Below are 27,408 nucleotides of genomic sequence, written 5' to 3'. Positions count from 1 at the left end.
CCAACTGTGGAAGCAGAACTTTGGGACATAGCATAGAAAGGTGCATAGGGAATTATTAAGTTGGCAACATATACTGTACGATTGTCTTGGCTCGGCCATATAGTGGTAATCAAGATGACTCTTCCCAACTTTCTGCTTCTTTTTCAAGCTTTTCCTGCTATGATATCATATGGTACCAGAAGCCTAATTCAAGAGGTAGCAGCGACTGCAGAACAGCTTCACAACCAAAGGTAAATGGAGCAGAGTAAGAAAATGTATTATACAGAACCAGAGATAGGGAGACTAGGGATGCCAAATCTTAAGCTGTACTTTCATGCTTTTCAGTTGAAACAACTTCTTAGAATTATCTGGGGTTCTGTCACTATCCCCTGGGATCCCTAGAACCTAGATTGCAAACACTTCCATTGTTATCTCCCTCATGGCCAAAAAAACAAAATCCTTTTCTGAAGACAATATTCATGATATGGAAGCGCTGGAGTAAAGTTTTGGCTCCCCCCCCCAATCCCCCCTCATACTCACTCTTGATCATCTGGAGTTCTGTCACTAAGATAAATGTAAACAATTCCAGGACTGGGACTTGAAAGGGATCTCTAGGATTAGAGATCTCATGGTTAGAGGGCATCCTTTGAGAGAACCTTCATTATGGGGAAAAATTAAAGGGCATCAAAAGCAATTGGTTTCAAAGGGCTCTGATTGTGATGTCTGCAAAGTCCCTGGTGCAGAATGCAGAATGCCTTCACCCTCTCAGAATGTATACACATATGTGTGTGAGACCAGACAAGGCTCTACAGAGTATGGGGTCAGACATATACAAATTGCTGGTTGAAAAAGTAATGGGGACTACAGAAGGCTTGTGAAATACATGGGAGGGTGATCATGGGGTAAGATTTGAGGAGGGTGAATGGGAAAAGCTTTGGACAAAACCTCCTTTTAAAACTACCTCCTCAAGGATTCAGGAGGCTACAGTAAAACTCCAGTTACATTGGCACTGGATCCCAATATGATTATCAAGAGTGCTGAAGAATTTCTCGGCAAGGTGTTGGAGGGGATGCAATAATAAAGGGACTTTCTACCATATGTGGTGGGAATGTGGAGCTGTACAGGACTTATAGCTGAAGTTGTTTGAAGTTCTGGCATTTAAGATGACCCAACCTTTAACTCTTGACCCTGTATTGGTGTTGCTGTCCATTGAAAGTAATAAAAATCCAAAGGTGACACAAAGATCTTATTGCCTTGCTATGCAGCTTGCATAGCAAACCATTGGAAGGACTACACCCCCTCTCCCACTCTTGGCTTGACAAGGTCTGGAATGTAGACCTTTCAGAAAAATTGACATAACACAGGAGAATAGTCACGGGGATTTCTAAGTGTGATCTTTTTGACAAAACATGGTTTCTTTTCTTTAGTTATACTAATGGTCAGGGGGTCTGGGAAACATTCTCCAGCTACTCATACCTCTCTCTGGCTGGGTTATGTACACAAGTCTTGAGAGATCTGATCTGTATGTGTTCCTTTTATTCTTGATTGTACCTCAGCTTTGTTTAAACCAGATGAATTGATTGTTAATGTTTAACAATACTTCCCTGTAAATAAAATAATAATAAGAGATATATAACCCACATATAAAACTTAGGGTCATGCTTCAGATATCCAATGCCATGAGGTTTGGATTATCTGGCATCTCCTTGCACACTGAGAACTCCTATGAAAGGAGTGGAATCAGGTGACAAAAAGAAATGATAAAGAGGAAGAAAGCAATTCTTCATACAGTGCTTAAATCAATTAATGTACAGAATTTGCTGCCACAAGATACTGTAATGGCTACTGGCTTAAATGGCTTTAAAAAGGGTTCAGGAAATTTCACGGAAGATAAGCCATAACAACTCAATGAAACCTATTATAGTACTGAACTTCATCTCAACTGAATAGTTAAAATATACACACACGGGTGGGGAAAAAATCTGGGTGCCTATATTCACCGGGGCAAGCAGATAGGAAACTTTAAAAGATAGCACCAAACTACCTGTGACATGATAGGTGACCAGATCTCCCAACGTATTTTCCTTTAAAGCAATGGCGGAGGTGAAATTTGGATCAGGGCAGTGTGCACTGGTGAGGTCTGTGTGAATACCTTGCCCCTACATGGTTTCCCTCACTTGAAATTGCCCCCTCTGCCAAATTATCTCCTATATCTCTAACATCTAGTCTGGCCACAGTTTCACGTTCCATTATAAAATTTTATTATTTTCCCACTAGATGTCATCATAGTACCAGAAAAATCTTCCCAGAGAAGGCAAGTGCAGAAAAAGCACTCTATACACAGAATTATCACAGGCCAAAGTTCAGCCTTAAAAGAAGATTGAATTATTGACACTGCAATCCTCTGCACACTTACTTGAACATAAGCCCCATTTTACACGGTGCAACGTCTAATTAAATATGTTTAAGATTGCGCTGCATGGTCTATGTATTCAAACCCAAGTTAAATAAATGTGTACATGATAAAAATGATACTCTCTTAATAACAACACCCAGTTTTCAAGACCACATAAACAGGCAGGCAAGTACTACAAGCTTAGTTGATTATTAAATCTAAATCTGAATAAGAGCACATGGAGGCATTTGTAGGGCAAGGAAAGAAAGGATGCTTTCCTCCTGCTTCCGCCAGTAGAATGAGGGATTCGTCAGGACTCCGTGCTTGAGCCACATCTGTGCACTTAAGGACTGCAGCTGGAACAAACATCCCATGCTTGCTGCAGCCCAGAATTGCCTCGAGTTAATGACATTCCTTTGGCATCTGCTTTGTACAAACAAGTTCCAAAAGTGGAAATGTCAAGGCAACAGTTGTGAGGTTAATGCTGCAAGGAAAGGCCACAGGGGAACAAACCCAGAGGCAGAGAGTAAACCAGCTACTGGCGAGAAGGCAGCAGCCCCTGGGCTCAGTCTCTTCACATAGCAGTGCTTGTCACCCCAGACAGAAGAGGAAGAAGGATGCAGGGTCTCTTCACAAATGATTTTTTTAAAAGCCAAGTTGGGGTATAAGTTATAAAAATACAATAAATTAAATCTGTATCTTTCGACTTAATAAAACAATTTTTATAGCCACAAATGTTAAAAATAAAAAGCTTACTACATCATCAGAAAGGCAATCATGATATCGTTTCTAAGTTAAAAACACCACACGTGTTTTGACCATGAATATGTCTTCCTCGGAGATCCAACTTACAAAGGACTTCATGAAAGGAACATGTTAAATGTACTGTATTTTTAGTATACCCCAATTTGGGGGTGATTTGTGTGTGTCTGTGTTTTGTGGGTTTGATTCTCTTTTGTTTTTTTAATTTGCTTCACATTATTTATTTATTTGTTTGTTTGTTCCCCGCCCTTCTACCCTACAACAGGGCACTCAAGGCGGCTACAATAAAACCGCACACATATATAATAAAATACAAAATAAGAACACAAAACATTACAGTAAATTAAAATGCATAAAATACTATTAAAATACATAAAATGCATTATGCATACACATACAAACATACATACATGTATTTATGTGCATACACATATAAGAAAGTGAGAATAAAAGAACTTAAAAGATAAAAATAAAAGATAAAAAACTTAAAACAGTGTCTGACCCGTTAGTCCCAACCAAAGGCTCTCCAGAACAAAATAGTTTTTACAAGTTTCCGGAAGACCATCAGGGAGGGAGCAAAGTAGGCTTCTTGGGGCAGGGAATTCCAAAGTCTGGGAGCCACAATTGAAAAGGCTCTCTCCTGCATGCCTGACAATCTAACTTCTTTCATTCCAGGCACGCAGAGGAGACCAGAGGTAGATGATCTTAAATCCAGGCTAGGAACATATGGACGTAAGCGGTCCTTTAGGTACACTGGTCCAAGGCCATTTAGGGCTTTAAAGGTCAAAACCAGCACTTTGAATTGGGCTCGGAAACAAATTGGGAGCCAGTGGAGTCGATAAAGCACAGGGGTGATAGGCTCCCTGCGCCATGCTCCAGTTAAACATTCTGGCTGCTGCATTTTGAACCAACTGTAATTTCTGAAGCGTTTTCAAAGGCAGCCCCACATAGAGTACGTTACAGTAATCAAGCCTCGATGTCACCAATGCATGTGTCACTGTGGTCAAGTCAGTTGCTTCCAGGAACGGACGCAGCTGGTAGACCATTTTGAGATGGCCAAAAGCACCCCTGGCCACCGCAGCCACCTGATATTCCAGCAGCAGGGCAGGATCCAGAAGAACTCCCAGTCTGCAGACCTGCTCTTTCAAGGGGAGTGCAACCCTATCCCTGGGGCAGTTTTTCCCTTGGCCAGCAACACTTCCATCTTGTCTGGATTAAATTTCAGTTTGTTCGCCTACATCCAGCCCTTCACAGCCTCCAGGCACCGGTTTGAGGACAAGCAGTCCCACCTTGCCATCAGATGGAAGGGAGAGTTGAGTGTCATCAGCATATTGATGACAACCAAATCTCCGGATGACTTCTCCCAGTGGTTTCATATAAATGTTAAAGAACATGGGAGACAGAATGGAACCCTGAGGTACCCCGTAGGCCAACGACCAAGGGGTCGAGCAGTAGTCTCCCAGCACCACTTTCTGGGTCCTGTCCATTAGGTAGGAACGGAGCCACTGTAGAACTGTGCCTCCTAGACCCATCCCAGCAAGACGGCTCAGAAAGATACCATGATCGATGGTATCGAAGGCCGCCGAGAGGTCCAGCAGCACCAACAGGGATGCACTCCCCTTGTCCGATGCCCGGCATAGGTCATCAAGCAGGGCGACCAGGGAAGTCTCTGTCCATGCCCAGGCCTGAAGCCTGATTGAAAAGGGTCTAGATAACCCGATTCATCCAGGAAAACTTGGGAGTTGAGCCGTCGCCACCCTCTCAATCACCTTGCCAAGAAAGGGGAGATTAGAGACTGGCTGGAAGTTATTAAGATCCGCAGGATCTAGTGAAGGCTTTTTAAACAAAGGTCTAATCACAGCCTCCTTCAACAATGTTGGCATAGAGCCTTCCCTTAGGGAGGTGTTAGATATGTCAACCAACCAGCTACTCCCAATCTGGAGGATTTAATTAGCCAGGATGGGCAAGGATCAAGCGAGCAGGTGGTGGCCCTCATTTCTCCCAGAATCCTGTTCACATCCTCAGGTTTTACAAGCTGAAAAGTATCCATGGAAAAATGGCCAGAGGGAGCAATGGGGACATCTGGCACAACTGTAATTAACGAGGAGTCCAGGTCAAACCAAATGTGAGCAATTTTATCTGCGAAGTGCCTCGCAAACATTTCACAGAGAGCAACTGATGGTTCAGAGTCTGCTGTCGGACCAGATCCCAAAAGACCACCCGAAAAAGCATCGCCGGACGGCACTGGGCAGATGCAATGGTGGCAGAGAAGTAAGCTTTTTTCACCGCCATCACTGCCACATGGTAGGCTCGAAAATGAGCTCTAACCAGTGTTCAGTCAAAGACAGATTGAGTTTTTCTCCGCTGTCGTTCCAGCTGTCGTGCCTGCCATTTCTTCAGGTCCAAGGTTTGAGTAAATCAAGGTTTATTCTTATTTATTAAAAATATTTATAACCTATCTTTCACCAGGGCAGAGCTGAATACATAAAATAAACAAAATTGTAAAATATACATCAATAAAGAAAAATCTCAGCAAATAACAGAATCAACTAAAACCACAGTGCAACTATGACGACAGTATTTCCTACACAGATTATTATAGCAAGCTGCCTTATTTCAGGTTAGATTATTTGTCCATCTAGCCCACTGTTGTCTACTCTGACTAGCAGCAACTCTCTAAGGCAGCCTTTCCCAACCGGTGTGCCTCCAGATGTTGTTGGACCACAACTCCCATCAGCCTCAGCCATTGGCAATGTTGGCTGAGGCTAATGGGAGTTGTGGTCCAACAACATCTGGAGGCACACTGGTTGGGAAAGGCTGCTCTAGGGCCTTAGGAGGCAGAGGTCTTTTACATCATCTGCTGATCCTTTTAACTGGAGATCACAGAATGTTCTGCATGCAATGCATATGGTCTGCCACTGAGCCTACTCCCAAAGGAAGAACTGAAAAGTAAAAAAAGATTTTCCCTTTTGTGCAGGAAATGTATGTACCCTGCATGACAAATACACATTATTGCATGTTTCCTTGGCATATATTAAACATTTCTAGTTCTTCTGCTGAAGAGCTCAGAATAGCTTACATACAGTTTTCAGGCAGTCTCAGATTGAGGAAGTTTACAAGGCCAAGCCAGCTTAACTTCCACAGCAGAACTGTGTGATGTGCCTTCTTCAGACTATTCTCTGAGCCCCATGACAGACAGGTCTGGAACAGTCACATGTGATAGCATACCTGCAACTTCCTACTTGGAAGTGTTTTGCATGTTACAATTGCTACATCATAGGAAGGTACAGAAAAACTGGAGCACCAAAATGTTATTAAAAAGCAACATAACAAGGGCAGGCCAAAAGTCTAGATTGGAAAATTGAGATAATTTCTCTACTATGTCCATCTAAATGCTGAAATCACAGTTTCATAATGCAGAATAATGCCAGCTATACAGCTGCACAGAGCTCATCAGTTCATGTGACTCGTTACTCTTTGCTTCAAGTGTGAGGTCATCTCTGGAATTTCCCAAGGATGCCATCATGTGTCTATATGATAGCTTTAGAAACTGAAGTCTGGTTCAGATTGAACTGTGTAATCAACACAGAGCTTATGATCCATTATCTCATGAAGTTCACCTTTTAATAGTAACGTGCACCATTAAATGTCAATGTTAATGCTTTAGGGCCCATTAATTTAACTGTGTAGCTTGGTTGCTTGAAAACATTTTTCTAATTATAGGAAAACAATAGTCATCTGTGGAGGCAAACTAATTACATATGATAAGCATTATAATCAATGAGTATCAGCATATATTCTCATGTTCAATTTGAAAAAATAAAATTCCCATCGAATTTCATTTTATTATGGACAACCTATATAAAATGATGAGAGCCAGTGTGGCATAGTGGTTAGAGTGTTGGACTATGAGCTGAGAGACCAGGGTTCGGACCCCCACACAGCCATGAGGCTCACTGGGTGACCTTGGGCCAGCCACTGCCTCTCAGCCTCAGAGGGAGGCAATGGTAAACCCCCTCTGAATACTGCTTACCATGAAAACCCTATTCAAAGGGTTGCCCATAAGTCGGAATCAACTTGACGGCAGTCCATTTTCCATATAAAATGATGCAGTCCTACCAACATAAACATTTACAGAGGTGGAAAAATATAGCCACTTTTTAAAATGCTATTTGTTTAAGAGGGACACTGAGCTGTAAGAACGAATCCATGATTAGAAAGATATTACAGTCTTCAATTCAATGTTTGTGTTTAGAATAAGGTTTCATGAATTGTTTGTGCAGGTCACATACCTAGCACCTTTATGCAGGCATTCACATATGTACAAATGTAAGTGAGAACTAGTAAAATAAGAATGCCAGCATTTTTTAAAAAAACATATTTTTGTTATTCTTAGAAAGGTGAGACGACTAGCTGCTATCACTGCTGCTGCTACTACCTTTATTGCTATCATTTATACAGCATTTTAGCATGCAACATGCTTTCATGTCTTAGGCCAAGACTTAAAGTAGGGAGAGAATCATGCACACAGCCTCAGCTTTACTAGCTGTTTGCTTTGCAAAAATTGCCAATCCTCAAGACAAGATCCTTATCCATCTCCCATATGTATGTCCCCTTCTTTGAATTCTGGCCACTACAGCTATCATATGAAATAGAGCACTGTTATTCAGCTCCTGTCAGAAAAGGACTTAACCAAGGACATGGACAAGTATGAAGCTCAGATTCCAGAACCAAATCCATGACTAATCCCTTCGAACAGTGGCCTGATTCAAATGTTACTGAGCTGATACAGGCTACTTCTCACCATTCTGTGAAAATCTGTGGAAAGAAACCAGGTAGGTCAGTCAAACTGCATGTTCCTTCCCACAATACTAATACCAACCCCTCAGGAGAAACATATCCATAAAGCCACAGAGAGTGCAACACCTTATCTGACTCAGATTGTTCTGAATAAAGTATTACCACATAATGGAAGTGGCACACTTGGCATGAAATAATGCAAGCATATATAGACAGACATATCTTATATAAAAGAGTCAGACCAATGACCCAGCTAGACATATGCTCCGCGTGTTCACACTTTAACACTAAACTCTGGTCTAGCCACTATGTGCACAAGCAGAAAGGAGTCCATGCAAACCCATAGGCTTGTGTGAGTACCCCCCCAGTCTCCTTTTGAGTAGCTGTGAAGAGGACTTCACCAGAAGTAGTTTCATTTTCCAGGATTCCTGGCTTGGTGCTACGTGCGAACCAGCAAACATGGCTTAAAACAAAATCTGGTTAGTGCAACATGCTGATGTCATACCCAGGGTTTGAAGATGGCTTGTTTTGAAACTGACCAGAGTTTGTTTTAAACCTCATTCTTTGGTTCATATGTAAGGACAAGCCAGGAATTGTGGGAAATGAAACTAATTCTGGCAAAGTTTTCCTTTCAGACACACAGAAAGAGGAGAGAAGAGAGGGAGGGAGCATGTGAACCCAATGCTTTGGTGGCAGACTATTTCAAAGTAACATGTGAATGTGCCTTACACTACACCACATGGTCACAAGCACCCCGTCTCCCCAGCTGTGTATGTCCTATTTTTTTCTTCCAATCAGATTCTTTCCACAGGACTTCTCCTCTAGACTACTCACTCTTCCAATCCACCTGTCACAAGTCTTCTTGCTCCTCTGCTACTTTTTGACTCCCTGCCTCCACTTTCTCGGAACTTTCCTTTTTCTTTCTTTCTTATGTCCTTCTGCCTTCTCATCAGAGCAGTTGATCAGCTCAAGGAGCTGAGTAGCTCAGCCAAGAGTTGCCAGAGTGCCCTCTGCACCCACCACTTGGGCCCATTATTACCTGAGTCCAACTCTGCTACAAAACCCATTAGTGCATGACAACACCATTTTTAAAGAGTAATTTCTAACATTTTTGGCAATAGTTTTACATTCTGATCTTACACATTTGGGCTAGTGTGTCTAACTTTAATAACACTAGTAACATCTCTGTGGTGTATTGCATATACTGCAAGTTCTAACATCACATCTATGAAGAGTAGAGCAGCAAAGTCTTATGTTTTATTCAGAGAAAATTTAAAGAATTACTATGAATTTATGAAACCTGCTGTAGTCATCCTGAGTTCTATCTGTCCTGTTTTTTTTTCTAAGTTTGTGTGTGCTAGTGTCCATCAATGACAGAACTCAGGATGACTTACGCCAAAACTTCTCCAAGCACAGATCAGTCTTGCTGAGAAAAAGGAGAATAAGACACAGGAAACTCGACTATAACCATCATCAATTCAGTAGCCTTCATGATCACAAAACTGAGAAATGACAAGCACCAGCACTGGCTTGAATAAGAAAGACTCATGCATCAGCACAGGCTAAAACAAATTATTCCTCCTGAAATTCAAACATTTTTATCTAGTCCTTATTTTACGCAGAAACTAAGTTATTATCATTAGTACCTAAGCATTCAGAAATGAATTAGCTTGACAGTAGTTTGGTCGGTAACAAGATCAGGAAAATACATTTTAAATATATTACAACAAGCAGCTTTAAAAGAAGGTATGAACATGCTGTTGCCACTACCTTTCTCCTGTGCATGATCCCCCATCATCATTAAGCAGAGAGGTACAAGTGCAAAATGCCTTTCTACATGCCACCATATAGTACCATGCTTTTGTACACTGTATCAGTGAAAAGGACGGAGAGCATTACACAGAAAACAAAATAGCTGCAAAATGCATGTGTAAGACTTCTAATTAGACACGTTTCAGCAGTGACTGAGAGTAACACATTAAAATAACTCTCAAACAAAGCAGGTGGGGGGAATTGTAGGGGCATCCCACAAGCAGCACCCTGATCTTTCTGTGTTGAGTGGGAAGGCCTGATGGAGGCTTTTAAGTGAGTTTTAATGAAAGTGCTTAGAAGCCTCAGCATGCCTGGGAACCCCAATAACATAGGGACCCTGATTATGTGGACACTTTTAAATGGAAACCCCAGGAACATAGGTGTCCTGATCCTGCAGAGGCTTCAGCTGAATGCAGTTAGAAGCCCCCTTCAAACCTTCATGCTTAACATATGAAGATCTCTTGTGGAAACAGGGAAAATGGAGATGGGGCTTACGCATACAAACCTACAGCTCTCTCCACATGATCAGTCTGAATACCTGAAGGCAACAGCTGCTGCCAAAACTGATATGTGCCAAGTTCTTTGCTCCCTCATTCTGTGTTAGGCAACTACTGCATGAAGTTCTGACATCAATATGTGGTGCATTTTCTCACTACACATAATTAGCCATCAATAGTGAGATGAGAAAATGCAAAGAATAATGACATCAGGTCACAGTGGAACACTTTACAGAGAAGGATGGCAAGAACTACTCACAGGGCTGCCATTTTGGGCAGAAGTTTGGTGTTTCTTTTAAAGTGTAATCAGAAATGCTCCCGGATTTGAGGGGGCCATGAGTAAGATGCCTTTTGGGGGTTTCACCACCACCTGGCTTCCTCCTCTTGGTGTTGCCCATGCCTTTTTACATCTTTGTTGAGTGGCAAAGCTGTTCTCCCACCAGCCTGCTGCTGTTCTCTTCCCACATGCCAGCAACCACCACCACCATGCTTTTGGGTCTAGGCAACTGGCTGAAGCAAGTAGCGAGCATCAAGGCAAGGTTGTCTGTTAGCATGGTAGGAAGTTGAGCCTGCCCCCTTACTGCTCTGGTGCCCTCACTGGCCCTGCAAACCTAAAGGTATCATCGGCTCACCACCACTACATTACTTTGGGAAATGAGTTAAATTAAAATGCCTGCCAGTTCAGAACTTCCTAGCATACCACAGCTTCCTATCTCCTCTCTGATGTTGTCATCTGATGTTGATGTTGTCTCTGTTGACGGCCGCAAGGACCTGGACATGAGTCCTATCGTTTGGCCATAATGGCACCACTGTGTGTATCCTTTTCTTAAGTAATTTCAAAATGTCTTTGAAAACTATGAATGGCCATCATGCCAAAAGTAGTTTCACAGAGCAAGTTTCAGCTGCAATTCTACGTAACAATCAATACAGCATTATGCATGGTTTTTCAACTGTGACTGAGAATTCAGTGTAGAGGTTCAATACTTTTGGTGAGCTGCAATTATCGTGCAACAGCTTAGTACAAACAAAAATATTTCACTTCTGGCTACCAGCTAAATATTGCAGGTGGAAGTTATATTTATATCAAAGTTTGACAGGACAATTCACCTAACCTAAGGAAAACCTCAAAAATTGATTCTTCACATTTGACTATCACATAGTACTTGTTTTTTTTAAAACCATTTTAGAAGCAGACAGTAGTTGGCAACCACTCAAATGACACATTGTGGATGATAAATAAATAGGGACATTTTGTTCTACACTGCATCATTTAAGTGGCATAACATTTTTGGAATGTAAATGAGAATCCTATATAATAAGCAAAATCCATCTTGCAAATTATTGGGGGAAACCTGGGAGTTGAAGAGGGGACATTACAGTGTGGTACAGATACAATGGGAAGCCACAGTTTTCCACTATGTGAATGAGTTACAGTCAGCCTGTGTGTGGGGCTCACACACTCCTCACTTCTCCTCTTCTATGCCCTGAGTGAGGAAATCATGAAATTCTGCTTCCAATTTTAAGGTAACAACAGTTCCCTAACCTAACCCTGCTAGAGAACAACCCAGGATCTGAAATCATGGTTTTCATCTTGCTTTGTTCTTACTATCTGGAGTTTAAACAAACATTTCTTTGAGTTAGGATGTCATGGGGAACGGTGGACATCTGATCCTTGTGAGCATGGAAGGAGGAGAAAAGGAGTAGTAAATATATGAGCCTAAGGCTCCCCATGGCTCATTAACAAAGAGAGACTACATGGTTTTTCATTATATGAGTAGTCATTATATGGGTCCTAGGCTATGGTCTGAAGGCACATAAGGCCAGCTCCCTGCTGAAGCTAAGCAGGGTCAGGTCTGGTCAGTGCCTGGATGGGAGACCACCTGGGAACCATATGTAAGCCGCCTTGGGTTTCATGATAAGAAAGGTGGGGTATAAATGTAATAAATAAATAATATAAGTAGGCATATTTCCCCTTATATTGGTAAGCATACTGTCTGAAATTATTGTTGTATCTCAACAGATACAGCATTAGGCTCTATAGGTCTCCTGGGGGTATTTCCACTGTGTTCCATTCAATTTTGGGAAATGTTCCATGCACTCTATCTGGACTAAGAAAGAATGATTTACAGAACTGCAATGCGCAGCTGCCAGTTGGAAGCACAACATTTTGCCCTTAACTAGAAATGAACTCCAGTACTATCAGGAAAACAGGAACTTAATTTTAAGCTTGTATACCACTAATCATCAACATACTTATTCTGAGAAAATATGACACTGCAATTTTTCAGTTGGTCCAGGCAATGCAATCTGGCCATTTTACCAGGTGCTAGAAATTAAAGTGACTGCAACTCTAAAGTTCATTATTAAGTCCATCAACATCACAAAAGTATCAGGTAGGAACACAAGTAATGACATTTAAAATAAAAAAGTTGATAGCTCAAAGGGAAAAAAAGTCCAGCCAAAGGAGACAGCACCAGCAAATAGCTTTAGCAGGTACAGGAAAACAAAGCATCCATTCCATAAGCAATGCAAAAATAAATAAGATAAAAATAAATACTTGAAATCTCCATAATCAATCTTTCGCATGTGGCATTAAAGAGCAGGAAGGAGAAGCAGAATATTTGCTTGATCAAAATATGCACAGATATTTAAATAAATAAAATCAGCAGGAAGGCCTCATGCAAAGAGGAGGAAGTTTGCAGGGTCATGAGCCAATCAGTTTCTTACCAGGGCTTCATTATCTTCTGCAATTTCTGATATCGTCTGCAAAAATTTAAAAACTTTTAGATAAAGAGAAACATTATAAGGCATTTTCCCTTCTAACCTGTGTTTTGAGTTTTTCAATACCTTTTGAATACAACCAGACAAATCACAGTTGGCAATAATTCAAAAGCGCAGGGGGGGGGGGGGACAAGAGAGACATATTGAAAATTATTCTAAGGAACATTTAAGAACATGGCCTACATATCAGAACTTCACCAGCATGGGGAACAGCAGTATCAGCAAAAGGCCAGACACTTCTGGGATCATACCGTTTCCCACCTATCTCTCAATCTTGTCCACGAAGCAAATGGAAGGACCATCTGGCCCTAGACATCAGCCATAAGAAAAACAGCTACCAGGGTCTTGGACCCCTGGGCTTCAGCCCCCAGTCACTGGACCTAAGAGCTTGCCCACTCCTCCCATGTAGCAATTAACCCCATCACAACTGCCAAAGGCTCTGTTGGTAGTTTCCAAACTAGTTATTTGGGGAAACACCAACAGAATGCTTAGGGAAAGTTCTATTTCTGTTTCCCCCTAAATATACAATACACCTCCTGCCAAAAAAACACCATCTTTACCATCATAACGTAAGCCCCTCTTAAACCCATGTTTTATACCATCGTTCATATTTAAAACTCTGCAATACTTTAGGCCAGGGGTCACCAATTAGCACCCCCTGAGTCCACCCCACTTCACCTTGCAATACGTAAGAAGCAGTATTTGACTTTTTGGCATTTGCATCCTCTCAGTGCTGGAGGAGTACCAACCAGATTCTCCCGTCAGGGCGGCTGTACCTTTTCCAACCAAGCACCTCAGAGACTCAATGGCATCACAGCTAGGGGACAACTTTGGTCCCTGAGGAGCCAGGCTGCAGAAAGTCTATCCCCAGACTGGTCATTGTATGTTTGTGAATCACAGGAACCAGTTAAAATACATCCACAGGTGGCATGTAAAGAAAGTTACAAATGGACAACATACCTCAGACTCTGGGTATTTATGTTTTTATGTGCATCTCAAATTTTTAAGATTGGACACTTTAGTTAAAACCTGTATACACAACCAGACATTATGGGGTTGTATTTAACTAACTTTTACTCACAGTAGACCCATTAAAATTAATGGCCATGACTGACTTAGGACCATTAATTTTAATGGGTCTACTCTTCAGTAAATTTAGTTGAATACAACCCTATAGCTACAAGGTTGTTGATAATTTTATATTTGTATAAAGGAACTACTTATACTGCCATGTCAGTCTCCCAGTACTGATTTTATTAATATTCACCTGCAGCAGCAAGGAATTTCTTTTTGTGGCAACCTGACTTCTTGTGTTTCAAAATACTTGCACCAAATTCCACAGCAATGCATGACAGAATTGCATCATACCAAGGCACTGTACTAGTAATCACTACAAATCACCATGACAGAATATATAGTGTACAAGCATGTGTATATGGTGAACATTTTGCATGGTGCAATCTTGATAAAACAGGCTTGTATTTAAGCACTAGCCTGGTAGCCACAGGTGAAAGGAAAAAGCTTGTAGGTAAGTACATGCAGGTAAGTATGCAGGCAAGTGAACAGACTGGCAGAGGATAAATGAAGCACTCTGTCCCCCCTCTGAACCCAGCACAGAAACATAAACTGGTTGCCAGTTTATGCTGTTTCTGAATGCTTTCTATGCTGATCATTGACCGTAATAAAGAAAACTGATTGACAGTTGGTTACCAGTCAAGGGAAACTCCCTCCAAATTATGGAATGATATTCCTGACGAGGTGTGCCTGGCGCCAACACTGTTATCTTTTCAGCACCAGGTCAAGACTTTCCTCTTCTCCCAGGCATTTTAGCATGTGTTTTTTAAAAAATATTAAGTGTTTTTAAATTTGTTTTTAATGTTTTTAACTGTTCTAACCCGCCCAGAGAGCTTCTGCTATGGGGCAGTATACAAATGTAATAAATAAATAAACCAACATAGAAATGCAGTGGGCTGCTGCTAGAGGGGACAGTACTCTTCATTCCCTCCCTCTGTTAATTCCCAGAAGACTAGTAAAACCTTTTGCAGTCTAAGAACTTTTGTGAGCTTATTTACAAGACTGTGATAAAAATCTGAGCAGTAGTTATAAAGCGTTAGTTATAGAAACCACTGAAATTAGTGGGCCATATATACCACACAAACTTTACATAAGCTATAGATTTGAGTGTCCAACTGTTTTGCTTAACATAAGCAATATATTAATACGATTGCAGTTTCAAAATGTCACCTTTTTCCACAAGATGGAATCTATGGACATAGTCCTCTCTGAACATCTTCTGGATGCACCCTATTGAAATTAATGGGAATTGTACAACATACAAGTTGTAAAGGACACGTTCCTGCCAACTGTGTCCTGAATCAGAACTCTTTCAAAGAGAAAGGCAAGTTGGGTCAAATGCATCATAGATGTCAACAAGGATTTGTTTGTTTATGGGCTGGCTGGTGGAGACCTTTTTCCTCATCTGCAAAAAATTTACCATTAGATTTTTTTAAAAAGGCATTTGAGTCACAACCTTTATTGTAGAAAATAGTGCCCTGTTCAAACTTACCAAAATGTGGGTTGAATTACAGGATTGTGCAGTGAAATAAATTTACCCTTTGGTTACACTTCAAATGTTAGCTCTAGCTAAAATATGGGTTTGTTTGGTATTTTAGAAAAGCCAACATATTTTAAGATTAGCATGGTATTGAGGTTACCTCTGTTCAGTAAGTTGATCTATCCAAATCTGTGATTTTAATACATTTTCCTGTAGGAAGGGGAACTAATCAATACTCTAATTTGACCATTCTTCCTAGATCAGGACCTACCTAAACATAACATCTAGAGAAACAAAGTGAATTCAAACTGATCCTGCTTGTCAAGAGTTCCTGTGAGATTAACCTGACTGGGAATGACTTTGTTCTATATGATGTTATTTCTGAAGGTTGAAGTCACAATATTTGCCTTTGGGGGATTATGAATGATGATGCACTGAACAATGATGCACTGGAATTAGTGGGTCAGAAGCATCTCAGTAATTCATAGTGGTTTTGTAAGAAAATTGAATGCCTCAATAATGCTTCAAATTAAAAGATCCTGTAAGTCAAGAGTACAAACAACAAATCACAGACTTTTATTCAAGTTAATTTTAATAGAAGATTTGAAAGGAATGGCAATATAATGTTCTAGGATAATAATCAAAGGATATTTGCTTAGACATTTGCCTACCACAATATGCTCACTCTTTGTCCTCGAAGGGACTCTGGATTACATTGTTGGCTCTCTACCAAAAGGACAGCAGCTCCTTTTGGAATTCCCCAAGCCACAAAAGCATAATACTTACTAAACGTGCACTCTACTATCTGCCAGGAACCACTTCCAGCTGAGACAAATTTTTGCCAGCTCTGACGAGACCAATTCCTCTGTGGCTTATTTGGCAAAGCTACTAGTTATAGATCAAAAAAGGCCCTTGCTTTCAAGTTCAGTTGGGATGACTTAAGGGGAACAGAGAATGATTGTCAGAGGTTCAGGGCTCGGTTAAACCTATTTTGTAAGAAAAAACCCTAAATCTGCCCCAAGGAAACCCCAAATTCTACATGCAGATTAAATCTGCAAAAACACAGCACGTTGTAACAATATTTTATGATTGCAATATTAGAATTTTTCAGAAATTGCAATATTTTGGCAATAATTGAGTTGGCAGAGGACCACAAGGGGTCAGGCAGTGGCAGGAAGGAGAATGCATACCATAAAGGGCAGAAACTGAGCCCTGTATGAAAGGAAAGGGTGCCATATAAAACATGATGGTCCCATATATAGTACACACACTCCTTCCTATTCTTTAGCCTTATAACCATTGCAGGCTGTCATTAACAGAATGAAACCATGCTGCAGAAAAAGGAATTATTTATCTGGAATACTCTAGATGCAAGCAATTTCATTCAAGATCATGAACAATATCTTTCAAGATAATTAACAAGAAACACATGCATCTTGAAATTAAAGATGTAATGCACTCCTTTCTTTCCTGATACCAAGGGTATTGTGATCGACAATTAGAGAGGGAAATTATCAGAACATCAGAAAGAATGCAGTTCAGTAACTGATGTACATCCTGATCCGTAGAAACTCCAATACACCAGAGTACACAAAGGGGATGCATCACATCTGCAACCTAAGATAGTACACAGCCCACTTCCTACTGCCTAGTTGTTTGTGTCCCTGACTTATTATAATAAGCCACATGGACACAAGGCTTATGTTTCGTGTTGTCTTAGAGCTTACGTGTACATAATAGGAACATGGGTATTTGGAAGCCCCAGTGCTTCTTTTGGAATCCAGTGAAAAAGTATAGACTCCTTCCCACTAAAGCCTACTGCAGTTGGGAAGGGGTTGAAGAAGCACACAACTAATTTATTATTTGCCTTGCTCCATTCTACGGAAGAGCTGTCAGGAACCTGTGGCCCTCCAAATGTTGGACCACAACTCCCATCATTCCTGCCCATTGGCCATACCGGTTGGGGCTGATGAATGTTAGATTCCAACAACATCTGGAGGGGCACAGGTTCCTATCCTTAAAGGCAGTAAGTAGTAAATAAGCTAGTCCCTGTGAACCTCTCTAGATTTGGGCTAGACCTCCATAGGAGGGGTCTTCTCCCTTCCATGGGATTGCAACACAAATGGAATAGGACTGAAATACACACTTCTTAACGTGTCTAAAGAAGCCCTCCTCAGCAACATATGCATCATGTGTGTTAAAAATGCACACACACCCTGCACCCCAATGAATTACTGTAACTAGCATGGGTCTGCCATTAGAACCGGGCACATGGATACCACAGTGAGACTCCATCACATCAAATTTGATGAAGCGTAAGGCAGATAGCAGGTACATAATTATTCTGGAAGGCAAACCATGCTTTCTCTTACAACAACAAGCGACTGAAGCTGACAGTGCTCAATTTAAATCAATGTCAATATGCATTTTAAACCAGGATTTTCAACCATGAATTAAGATTTTAAGAAACTTTGGTTGTGGTATACTATTGTGATAAGAAATATTTCTATAACCCCTGCTTCTAAATTCAATAAAATAAAAAATATTAAAGATGATCTTTTATTCTAGCAATGTGGACAATTTGTTTCTTTTTTAATCTGACTCCTCAAAATTACTGAGGATTAACAATATATCTACCCTCAGAGGAGGCTCTTTGTTGCCTCTCTGCATGATTTGGTGCCTTAGCTATTGGAAGTTTGCGGGAACACAGCCTATCTGTGCCTGTATATTTCTCTTTTCTATTTTAAAAAAGACATTTTTACTATAAAGCTTGTTTGCTAGTTTTCCAATGCTTTTCTAGAGTGCCTCATGTTGAGAATACTTTAAAATATTATGTGGTCTATAAAATATTTAAGAATTGGTTTGAGGTGAGATCCCAGGACACAGTGGCATGTAAAAGATAGAAACATTGTTCTGTGAGAGCATATGAAACACCCACTAATTTCCACAGAACAAAGCTTCTGACATGAATTATTTTTAAATGAGCAACAAATGTAATTTGCCTGGCTTATCCTAGCAACAAGTATGAAAATGTGCATAAATAGTAGTGTTACAGGAAAATACTCACTCAGTGCCACTTTCCACCATCTGCGTCAGGAGTGAAATACCATCTAGATTGATAAATTCTTGGGCAAATGTTACATCACGCGAGTAACTAGCTAGGTCTTTCAGTGCTTCCAGCTTGGCATCCATACTAGAAGATTGGATCCTCTCATGGAGCTGAAGAGCATTTTGGGCCTCACCAAAGACAGAACATTGAAAAAACAGAGGGGAGGGGGAGAAAAAGAGAAACACAGACCTTAATTTCAAGTGTTACTCATAAATGAACACATTTGAGGAAAAAATATCAACTAGTTTAAAGATTATCCACCCAGCCTAGCACCGCAATAGGGATGAAAACTGCCCCCTCCCTGTTTATCAGATCAATCATCTGAGGAGGGGGAAGGGGATATTTTAATCACCGTCACAGGACTGGGCTAGGCAGAAGTCTCAGCCTCCCAGCTGAGCGCTGTGATAGGAATGAAAATCACCTTCCCTACTCATTAGATCAATCATCTGCAGAGCAGGGAGAGAGGGAGCAATCGGGGAGAGAGGGAGCGATATGTACTCTGTGCGTGTGTGTGTGTGTTTGTGTAGTGTGCACATAGGAGTGTGAATTAGCCACATTCACTTTTGCCCTTGCACACCCGACATGTGGCCCCCAGAGGGTTGGCCAAGATGAATGTGGCCTTAAAAGGCCAAAATAGGTTCCCCACCTCTGCAATAGAAACACTCTACATTGCACATTTTGTTTCAAGTCCCACTTGTTAAAACTTATTATCTGGTGTGATCCCTACAGTGATGAAGTTAGATAAAAATGATTTATCAGTTGGAGCAATATTAAAAATTTGAACACAGTCTTTAAAGACCAACAGTATATCTTGTGATAAAATTGCTTCTGAACTGTACCATTTCAGACTGCAGAGGTGATGATTGTACATTTTCCTGTGGAGGGAAAATTTTGTATAAAAGAAAGAACTAACTAAGCTAAAACCTTCTCCCTGGTGTTTGGTTGTCTATGTGCAGAGAGGCTTTTTATTTTTTTTTAATATAGGAAAATATGCAGTATGTGATTCTTCTGTAGCCTGAAGAGGTAAATATTATAACACATGATGAGTTGTTTACCATAAAGACTCTGACAGGCTTCCTAGTTTACCATACATTCAACTGACTGAACCTCTATCACTTCACAAGAAAATTTTCTCTCTAACATAGGCCACACAAGAGTTAATGTATCTATGAGGTGCTCTAAATTTAGGATTTCAATACAAAACATTAAGGTTATTACCACTTCTGGAATGTAGTGGTGTCTCGGATCAATAACACCACACATAAATTAGCTATATAAGATGCATGATGTTTTATCATCAGTTGGCGCGCACACACGCACACGGGTACTAACAGGAGAGTTGGGGGTGTTGTGGCAAATTTTATTTATTTATTTATATAATATTTTATTTATATCCCACCGTTCCTCCCAACAGGAGCTCAGGGCGGCAAATTGAGACCAGCAGGCCCAGCAACGCAAAAGGTAAGTGTGGCCCATTACTATGTTACATCAAATGTAAACAAGACCTAATGAAAAAGATGAAAGATTCAATCAGAGTGGGTGTGTTCACTTCCAACTGGCAATGAACTAGTAAAGCAAAACGAGTAATGTATATGAACACTTAACAATGGGCAATTACTTTCTAGCTGAGCTCTCACTCCCAGCCTCTTCTGAGTCCAAGTCAGACAGTGTCAAGTGAATTCCGGCTCACCAACTTCAAACTGACATCTCCTTTTAAACCTTTTTGTTATAAACTGGCGAACTGCCTAAGACCACGTGCTAAAGACAGAGACAAGTTAATAATCTGTTTACTTACTCTCCAAGACAGATGTTACGCTTCAGAAAATGTTCTATGTGCACTAAGGATGGGTGAGAATTTGATTCAGTTGGCATTTCAAGCCGAATTGATCTAATTTGCACTTTCCAAAACAATATGAGACCTGAAACACAGTCATCCTTCAAAATTTGCAATTATTACAATTTTAGGATGCAGTTTGCCAACTAAGCAACATTTACAAAAATGCATGTGTTAGGGGAAAGTGTGCATAAAAATGAATACATGAGTGAAAATAACATGCAAAAAGGCATGAAATGATGAGAAACGCCTTGCAAACATGTGTACCTTTGTCAAAACTGCTTACAAAAATGTGTTTATTTGGAGAAATTTGCACTGGTGGAGTGCAATGGTGGAGAATGGTGGAGAATTTTCATGAGGATTTTTTTTAAAAAAATCGCAGATCACTGTAGAAATGTAGAGAACTGAAATTAACATTGGAAAAATGAGAAACTGAGAGAACCGAAATGGACAGATCTTTCCATCCCTAATGTGCGCTCAGAAGGCTTTGTCACAGCAGTAACTATGTACATTGATATAAAACCCATTTTGCAAAAAAAATCTGATTTCCTACATGGTCACTCCGATAAAAATGCTCCTTCTGTCACCTCATTAACTACCTTAAAGATAATACTGAGGAATGTATGACTCAGATTCTAACTAGGCTTCAATAGGAGGGAGCATCCCCTGAGTAGAGTCCCGCTCATGGGATACTCTTGCCAGCAGAAGTGGGAGAGTCAACTTTTATCAGGTCCGCCTTACTCCAGCAGTCCCTTGTGTCACCTGAAAACTAGGGGTTGAGGACCCTCTAGAGCAGCAGAGGCCTGCAGGAGGAAACGGCAATCTATAAAAATTGCCTCCCCGCTCCTGTCACAGGGATCCTGCACTGGATATCGGGCCTATCCATCAACAAAAGGAGCACTTTTCTCCATGAGTGCCTAGTTAGGATCCATGCAATTGTTTAAGAGCTTTATTATTCTTCAAACATGTGCCACATCCTTCATCCAAGAAGCTGAGGATGCATACCTGGGTTTCCTCATACCAAACAGTGAAGTAGGTGAGGCTGGGTTAATGCCAGGCTCAAGGAACTCAAGTGAGCTTCATGGCTGAGCAGTGATTTGAAGCTGGGTTTCCCCATCTCAGTTCTTAACAAGCTTACCAAGTGGCCTGAGGCAAACTACTCTCTTTCAGCCTCATACACCCATCTGTAAAATGAGGATTGATAATAATAATAGCCACCAACATTCCAATGTGTACAAAGCACTTTGAGCACTTAGTAAAAAGCACCATATAAATAATAATAATGATTATAACTTAAATTTTAGTGTTATGGGATACCCCGCTTAAGATGGCGACCTAGGAGGTTGCATACCCAGGAGCTCCACACTTGATCAATTTTTATGCCTTACTTAAAGGACTCAAAGGACAAATTCTTATCATTCGTACGGCATTTATACGACTAAGGGGGAGTGACTGCTGACCTTGGAAGATTACTTACACTCTTATCTTCTGTCAGCAAATACTGAAGAGGTTCGCTCCTCTACATTACTCAACACTCAAGCTGTATTGAGTAAGTAAACATTCTAAGCTCTTGTGTCGAAACCGCAACGCTCTCCTTGGTTGGGAACGAACAACAGTGTTACACCGAGGGGCTGTAGCTCTGCACCCTCAGCATGGCAGAATGGAAAAAGGAGACCCTCTGAGACCCTGGATGACTACACCCCTGCTGCTGAGTTTATAAGGGGCAACGCTGAGTTTGAGGAGGAGGAGAAAGCAGACACCCAGGGCCACTCCCTGGGCCGGTTTTGATACCATGGTGCTTACTAGAACTGGATATAAAGTCTTGGGAATTTCACCCTCCTCCCAAAGTGGTACTTCTCAAGAGAAAACCTTCCAGACGAAGATCACTCAATTCTTTACAGATAAGCAGTTACCAAGGTGTATGGAGAGTATGGAGGGGGAGGAGCTCCCTTCATGACTGGACTTTTGGTCGGAACAGCGATCTCCTTGATTTAAAGGGGAATGACAACACTCCAAGCTTGGCTTATGAGCTGTCCCAAGCAGAGACAGCTACTGAGCCTATGTTGTCCGAGGAGGCTGAATTGAAGGTTCTAGCTCCAGTAGCAGAGCAAGAAAGACAAAATAACCAAGGGTCCTTATTTTCCTCCTCATTGCTCCAGCGAACTCTAGTGTGCCAGAATCCCTTAGAAGTAAACACTCAGGACTCTGTAAACCAACTGGTGTCGCCTTCTCTCGACGGTTTGTCAATTGAGAGTTGGTTTTGCGCCATTATGCGGGAAATTGATTTTATTAAAACTGTTCTGGACAAGAGTAATACTCTTTTAACGACTGTTGCTGATATTGCACGAGGAGCCTTTTGTGATTTACCCAAAGCGTGCTCAAGGACTCAATCCAAGTTTTGTGTCCAAAATCTTAAGGCCCGCACAAAAAGAAGTACAAATAGGAGCTCCAAAAGTAATACCAACAAGTGGCTAACAAACTTAAGAAGAGCAAAAACAAAAAAAATCCAAAGGCACTTAAATATAAGAAGTTACAGTATAGCAAATTGTTCAGACACCTGGAAGCAGACACTACTCCAGTGGCAAAGCCTCGAGAAAAGATTGCTCCCTCAAAAAAGGATGCACCAAAGGAACCAGTGATTTTAAAGGCTCTAAATCGGACAGATGTACTCCCTTCTTCAATGGGTCTTCCTCGACCTTCTGCGGACAATGCAAACAATTCAGCCCCTAGACTGGACTCCTCCCTTAGAAATATGCCTGTTAGGAAGAATCCCCATGAACATCACAAGTGGAACTTAGTATTGAATCGAAAGAAGCTGGCTTTCTGCAATTACCCTAAACCCGGGAGGTTTTGCTGTCAGAATCAGCGGAAATCCCATTTTTTAAATCTATTGAGAGGCATCTCATTCTGTACATTATTTGATTATGATATCCAACGTGTGGAATATTTATATTTTTCTGGGGTTACCGCGCTGGCAATAATCTCGTTCAAAGAGTGTAATGTTGCAGCCAAGCTCTATGCGGGTAAAGAGGCTTTTAACTGCTATAATATTCAAGTGTTAAGGGTTTTCAAAAATGTGGCTCTATCATCCGCCCTACAGCTCAACAAGGCCAACGTTTCTCATGATCATTGCCCCACAGTCGTATTTGAGGATATCATGAAATCCGCCCAGTCGGCGCAGGTTGATTATGAGAAACTCTACTACGCCGATAACCCTAATTTAACTGAACCCCTTCAGGAGCAGTGCTCTACCATAAAAAAAAACTTAGCTAGTGAGTCATTTGGGATGGAGGAGTGTAAGCTAATCAAGGTGTCTGGGGCCCTCCCAACGCAGGATCAAACTGAAATAATATCGAGACTTGGTCTCTTAAAATCCTGCTTGCTTTCATCCATGAAAAGTGATAAGGAACAACAATATTTTCATGGGTCTGAGCCCCCAAAAAACTCCTCTGATTCTCATAAAAAGATTAGTCCTGTGTTTCAAGGGGTAAGAGCGTGTGGATCACACGGATCCTCGACTCTTTTGGTGGGGGTTGAAGTTTACCCTGCTCCCCAAAATCAGAGCCAGCTTGAGCAGCCGAGTTTGTTGGAGGGTAATACAGTAAAGAACCTTCCTATTCAAACTGTTGACCCTTTGGTGGGGACGGGCTACTTCGGCGTTAAGAGTAGTGTGGAAGATAGATCGAGTATTTTAACTCCTTCTCCTTCCCCTCCTGAGGTGTTTGCTCCTAGGATTATTTCAAATGTTAGCCATTGGAGCCCCTCGATGGATGAGATTGTCCCGATTGACATTTCTAGATCTAAAGGGGTGTCGACGCATATTCCTCCTCAGCAGCACCCCCCCCTTAGCTTGTGTCATGGCCCCGTCAGAGGACTCCTCAGATGAGGACGACTCGGGAGTAACAGCAGCAGACCCAGGAGCAGCAGGAGACACGGAGGAGCCTCCTGAGAATCCAGCTCCTTCTGCCCCTCAGCTGCAGAGCACCCCAGGGACAGCAGAGGCCCTGCAGCCAGACACAGACAGTGAACAGGATACTCCCCCCTCACCTGCAGAACGTAGACAGCACAAGGTCAGGCAGAAGAGAGGCAGGCCTGTCTCCTTAAGGCCCAAACGCTGAGGGCTCACACCTGCTGTCCATCCTGCTCTTTATAAGGCACACCTTGGCTGCAGCTTGTTGCTGACTGCAACGTCAGGCGTGGCTTTGTGTAGACCTAGTTTCCCTGCAGCATCTCTTTGACTGACCTCCTTGGCAATTGATCCCGGACCTCCACTGACCTCGCTTCTGGACTTCTGACTCGGCAAGTACGCTTCGGATAGGCCTGGCAGATTTACAGCCCGACTGCTGGCTAAGGACTTTCCTTCCCTGCCAAAGACCCAGGAATTTCCAGCCCCCCCTGACACTGCTGATGCAGTGTAGAGCTGACAGCTTGCCAAGATACTTGGCTTCGAAATTTGTAACTGATATTGATGCTCCTTGTTCTTCCAACTGATATAAGGTCCCACAGGATCTTGAGCACTTATCTCTTATTTCCTGGAATGTGGCGGGTTGGTTAAATAAGTGCACCGATCTCTCTTTTCTGATCTTTCTCAACCACTATCATATCGTACTTCTTCAAGAGACCTGGCTCACTGAGCCATTTGTCCTGGGCGGATTTGTATCTTATTCACTCAAAGCTGCTCTTAGCTCCCGCGGGAACATTCAAAAAGTGGTCTTGCTATTCTGATCTCAACAAAACTTGACACCAGCTCAATCAGACTAGAGGGGTTGAATGACATCGCATTAGCCGTATCATTTAAACTGGGATTGGACACTTTTGTGGTGATTAATATTTACCTCCCGCCGGTACAAAAAAAACAGCTACTCAGTGCAACCTGGTGCAGGATGAAGGAGTACATCAGTAATCTTATGAGTAAGTTGCCCGATGCTCATTTCATTGTTGCGGGGGACTTTAATGCAAGGTCGGGAATAAATGATGATGCTTTGTACCAACATTTTCACCTTGCTTCCCCCGCAGTGGTTTTGCCTCATTTACTTTCTTTTAGGCAATTTAAGGATAGAGGCTGTAACTTTGCGGGTCTCTGCCTTGCCCAGATGATTAATGCTCTGGATTTGGTCATGCTGAATGGCGGTGTGAGGGGTGACCTCTGTGGCGAATATACTTATGTAGCGTGCCATGGGTCTTCTACCATAGATTATTTTGTGGTTTCGCCTAGTGTACTGAGCTCAGTGGTGAGTCTTGAGATTGCGATAAGAGACGAGAGTGACCATCTCCCTTTGGTCCTTACACTTTGTTTGGATAATGTGAAGTTATCATTGAAATGTGAACCTATGTTGAATCAAGTGGTGGAAAGACGAGCCGCACGCATTAGGTGGTCTCCCTCTCTAGCCGATGTGTTATCTAATTTCCTCTTTTCTACAGACAGCCTCAGTCTATGCTCTAGGTTATTATCGGAAACTACGCCTGTAATGATATGTTCCCTCTTTCAAGAACTACTGAGATCCTTACAAGATTGTCCAAATTTTTAAAAACAGGTTAGATCTCGTGCCCTGGGGCAGGTAACTAAGTCCTGGTTCGATCATGAGTGTGCCTCCTCGAAAAGATTACTTATGGAAATTTAAAGGAGGTATCGAGCCTCTGATTTGTTAACCTTACCCCCAGAACACTTAAGAGTCTAAACGACGCTATAAAGCTTTAATTAAAGAAAAAAATTAATCTTTTCAGAGAGAAGCTTGGTTAAGTTTGGTTGAGGCCTCTAGACAAAAAGATTCTAGAACATTTTGGAGACTTGTCTCTGGAGGTGGCCAGGCGGTTCCATCTTGTCTCGATTTTCATATCCCTGCCAGAGAGTGGGAAGCGTATTTCACTGAGATCTTTGCCAATTGTCAGAACTTTAACTCCTTGCCATGGGACGACCTTTCTGAATTTCCAAATTGCCCCCCCGTGTCCATTCAAGAAACAGCTGCCCTTATCAACAAACTCAAGAGGGGTAAAGTACCCGGGGCTGATAATATCCCCCTGGAACTCTTAAAAGAACATGTCGACTGGTGGGCGCCAATTTTGGCAGCCCTGTTTACCGCCATTGACCAGTCTGCTTGTTTCCCTGAGGACTGGTGGATGGCTATTATCATACCCATTTATAAAAAAGGATTAAGATCAGACCCTTCTAATTATAGGCCTATAAGCTTGCTAAGTGTTATTAGCAAGCTTTACGCCAGTCATCTTCTTGACAAGCTGGTTTCCTGGATGGAGAGTGAAAGTTGCTTGGCAGAGGAGCAGGACGGTTTTAGATCAGGCCGTTCCACTATGGATCAGGGCCTTGTGCTCCAGCACTTGGCAGAAAAATATTATTTACCCAAGGGAGGAGCACTTTTCACGGCGTTTATTGACCTCAGATCTGCATTCGATTCGATTCCCTGGGAAAGGCTTTGGACAAAATTATTATCAACAACTATTGATAGGCGCCTATTGTGTTTAATTCATGGTTTACATGAGAAGACCTCTTTAACGGTCAGATGCAACCGGGCAGGTCATTTATCTGATCCAATTCCAACTTATAGAGGAGTGAAACAGGGATGTATCCTTGCCCCATCTTTATTCAATCTGTATATTAATTCCATAGTAAAGCATTTGGAGGGGGTTAGCTCCCATCCTCCCAGTCTGGCAAGGAGACACGTGTCTTCACTCTTATACGCTGACGATATAGTTCTTTTAGCCCTAACGGAAGTCGGGTTGCGTCGTCTGCTGAAAGAGCTTGGTTCCTTCTGTACGGAGGAGCTACTTACTATTAACTATGCTAAATGTAAAGTATTGATTTTTTCCAGGAATAGGCGCAAGTGGAGGTGGCAAATAGATAACCACCCTATTGAACAGGTCTTGACTTTT

The 27,408-nt window shown here is 41.7% G+C and overlaps 1 protein-coding gene across 4 annotated transcripts in view; it reads right to left on the bottom strand.

The window, feature by feature from the left end:
- Nucleotides 1-27,408, bottom strand: part of ELMO1 (engulfment and cell motility 1) — a 504,161-nt gene that overhangs the window by 314,921 nt on the left and 161,832 nt on the right. For 3 of the 4 annotated variants that reach the window (XM_061587900.1, XM_061587898.1, XM_061587899.1), the window contains exons 6-7: nucleotides 18,648-18,817; nucleotides 12,973-13,008 (exon numbers count right to left, since the gene is read on the bottom strand). In XM_061587900.1, coding sequence (XP_061443884.1) covers nucleotides 12,973-13,008; nucleotides 18,648-18,817 — 206 coding nt within the window. The remainder of the gene's footprint in view (nucleotides 1-12,972; nucleotides 13,009-18,647; nucleotides 18,818-27,408) is intronic. The other variant, XM_061587901.1, reaches the window with a different exon arrangement.

This window comes from Rhineura floridana, chromosome 10 (genome assembly GCF_030035675.1).
Source record: "Rhineura floridana isolate rRhiFlo1 chromosome 10, rRhiFlo1.hap2, whole genome shotgun sequence".
Lineage (NCBI taxonomy): Eukaryota > Metazoa > Chordata > Lepidosauria > Squamata > Rhineuridae > Rhineura > Rhineura floridana.
The sequence above is the reverse complement of the archived record's forward strand: the minus strand, read 5'-3'. Positions and strand labels throughout refer to the sequence as shown.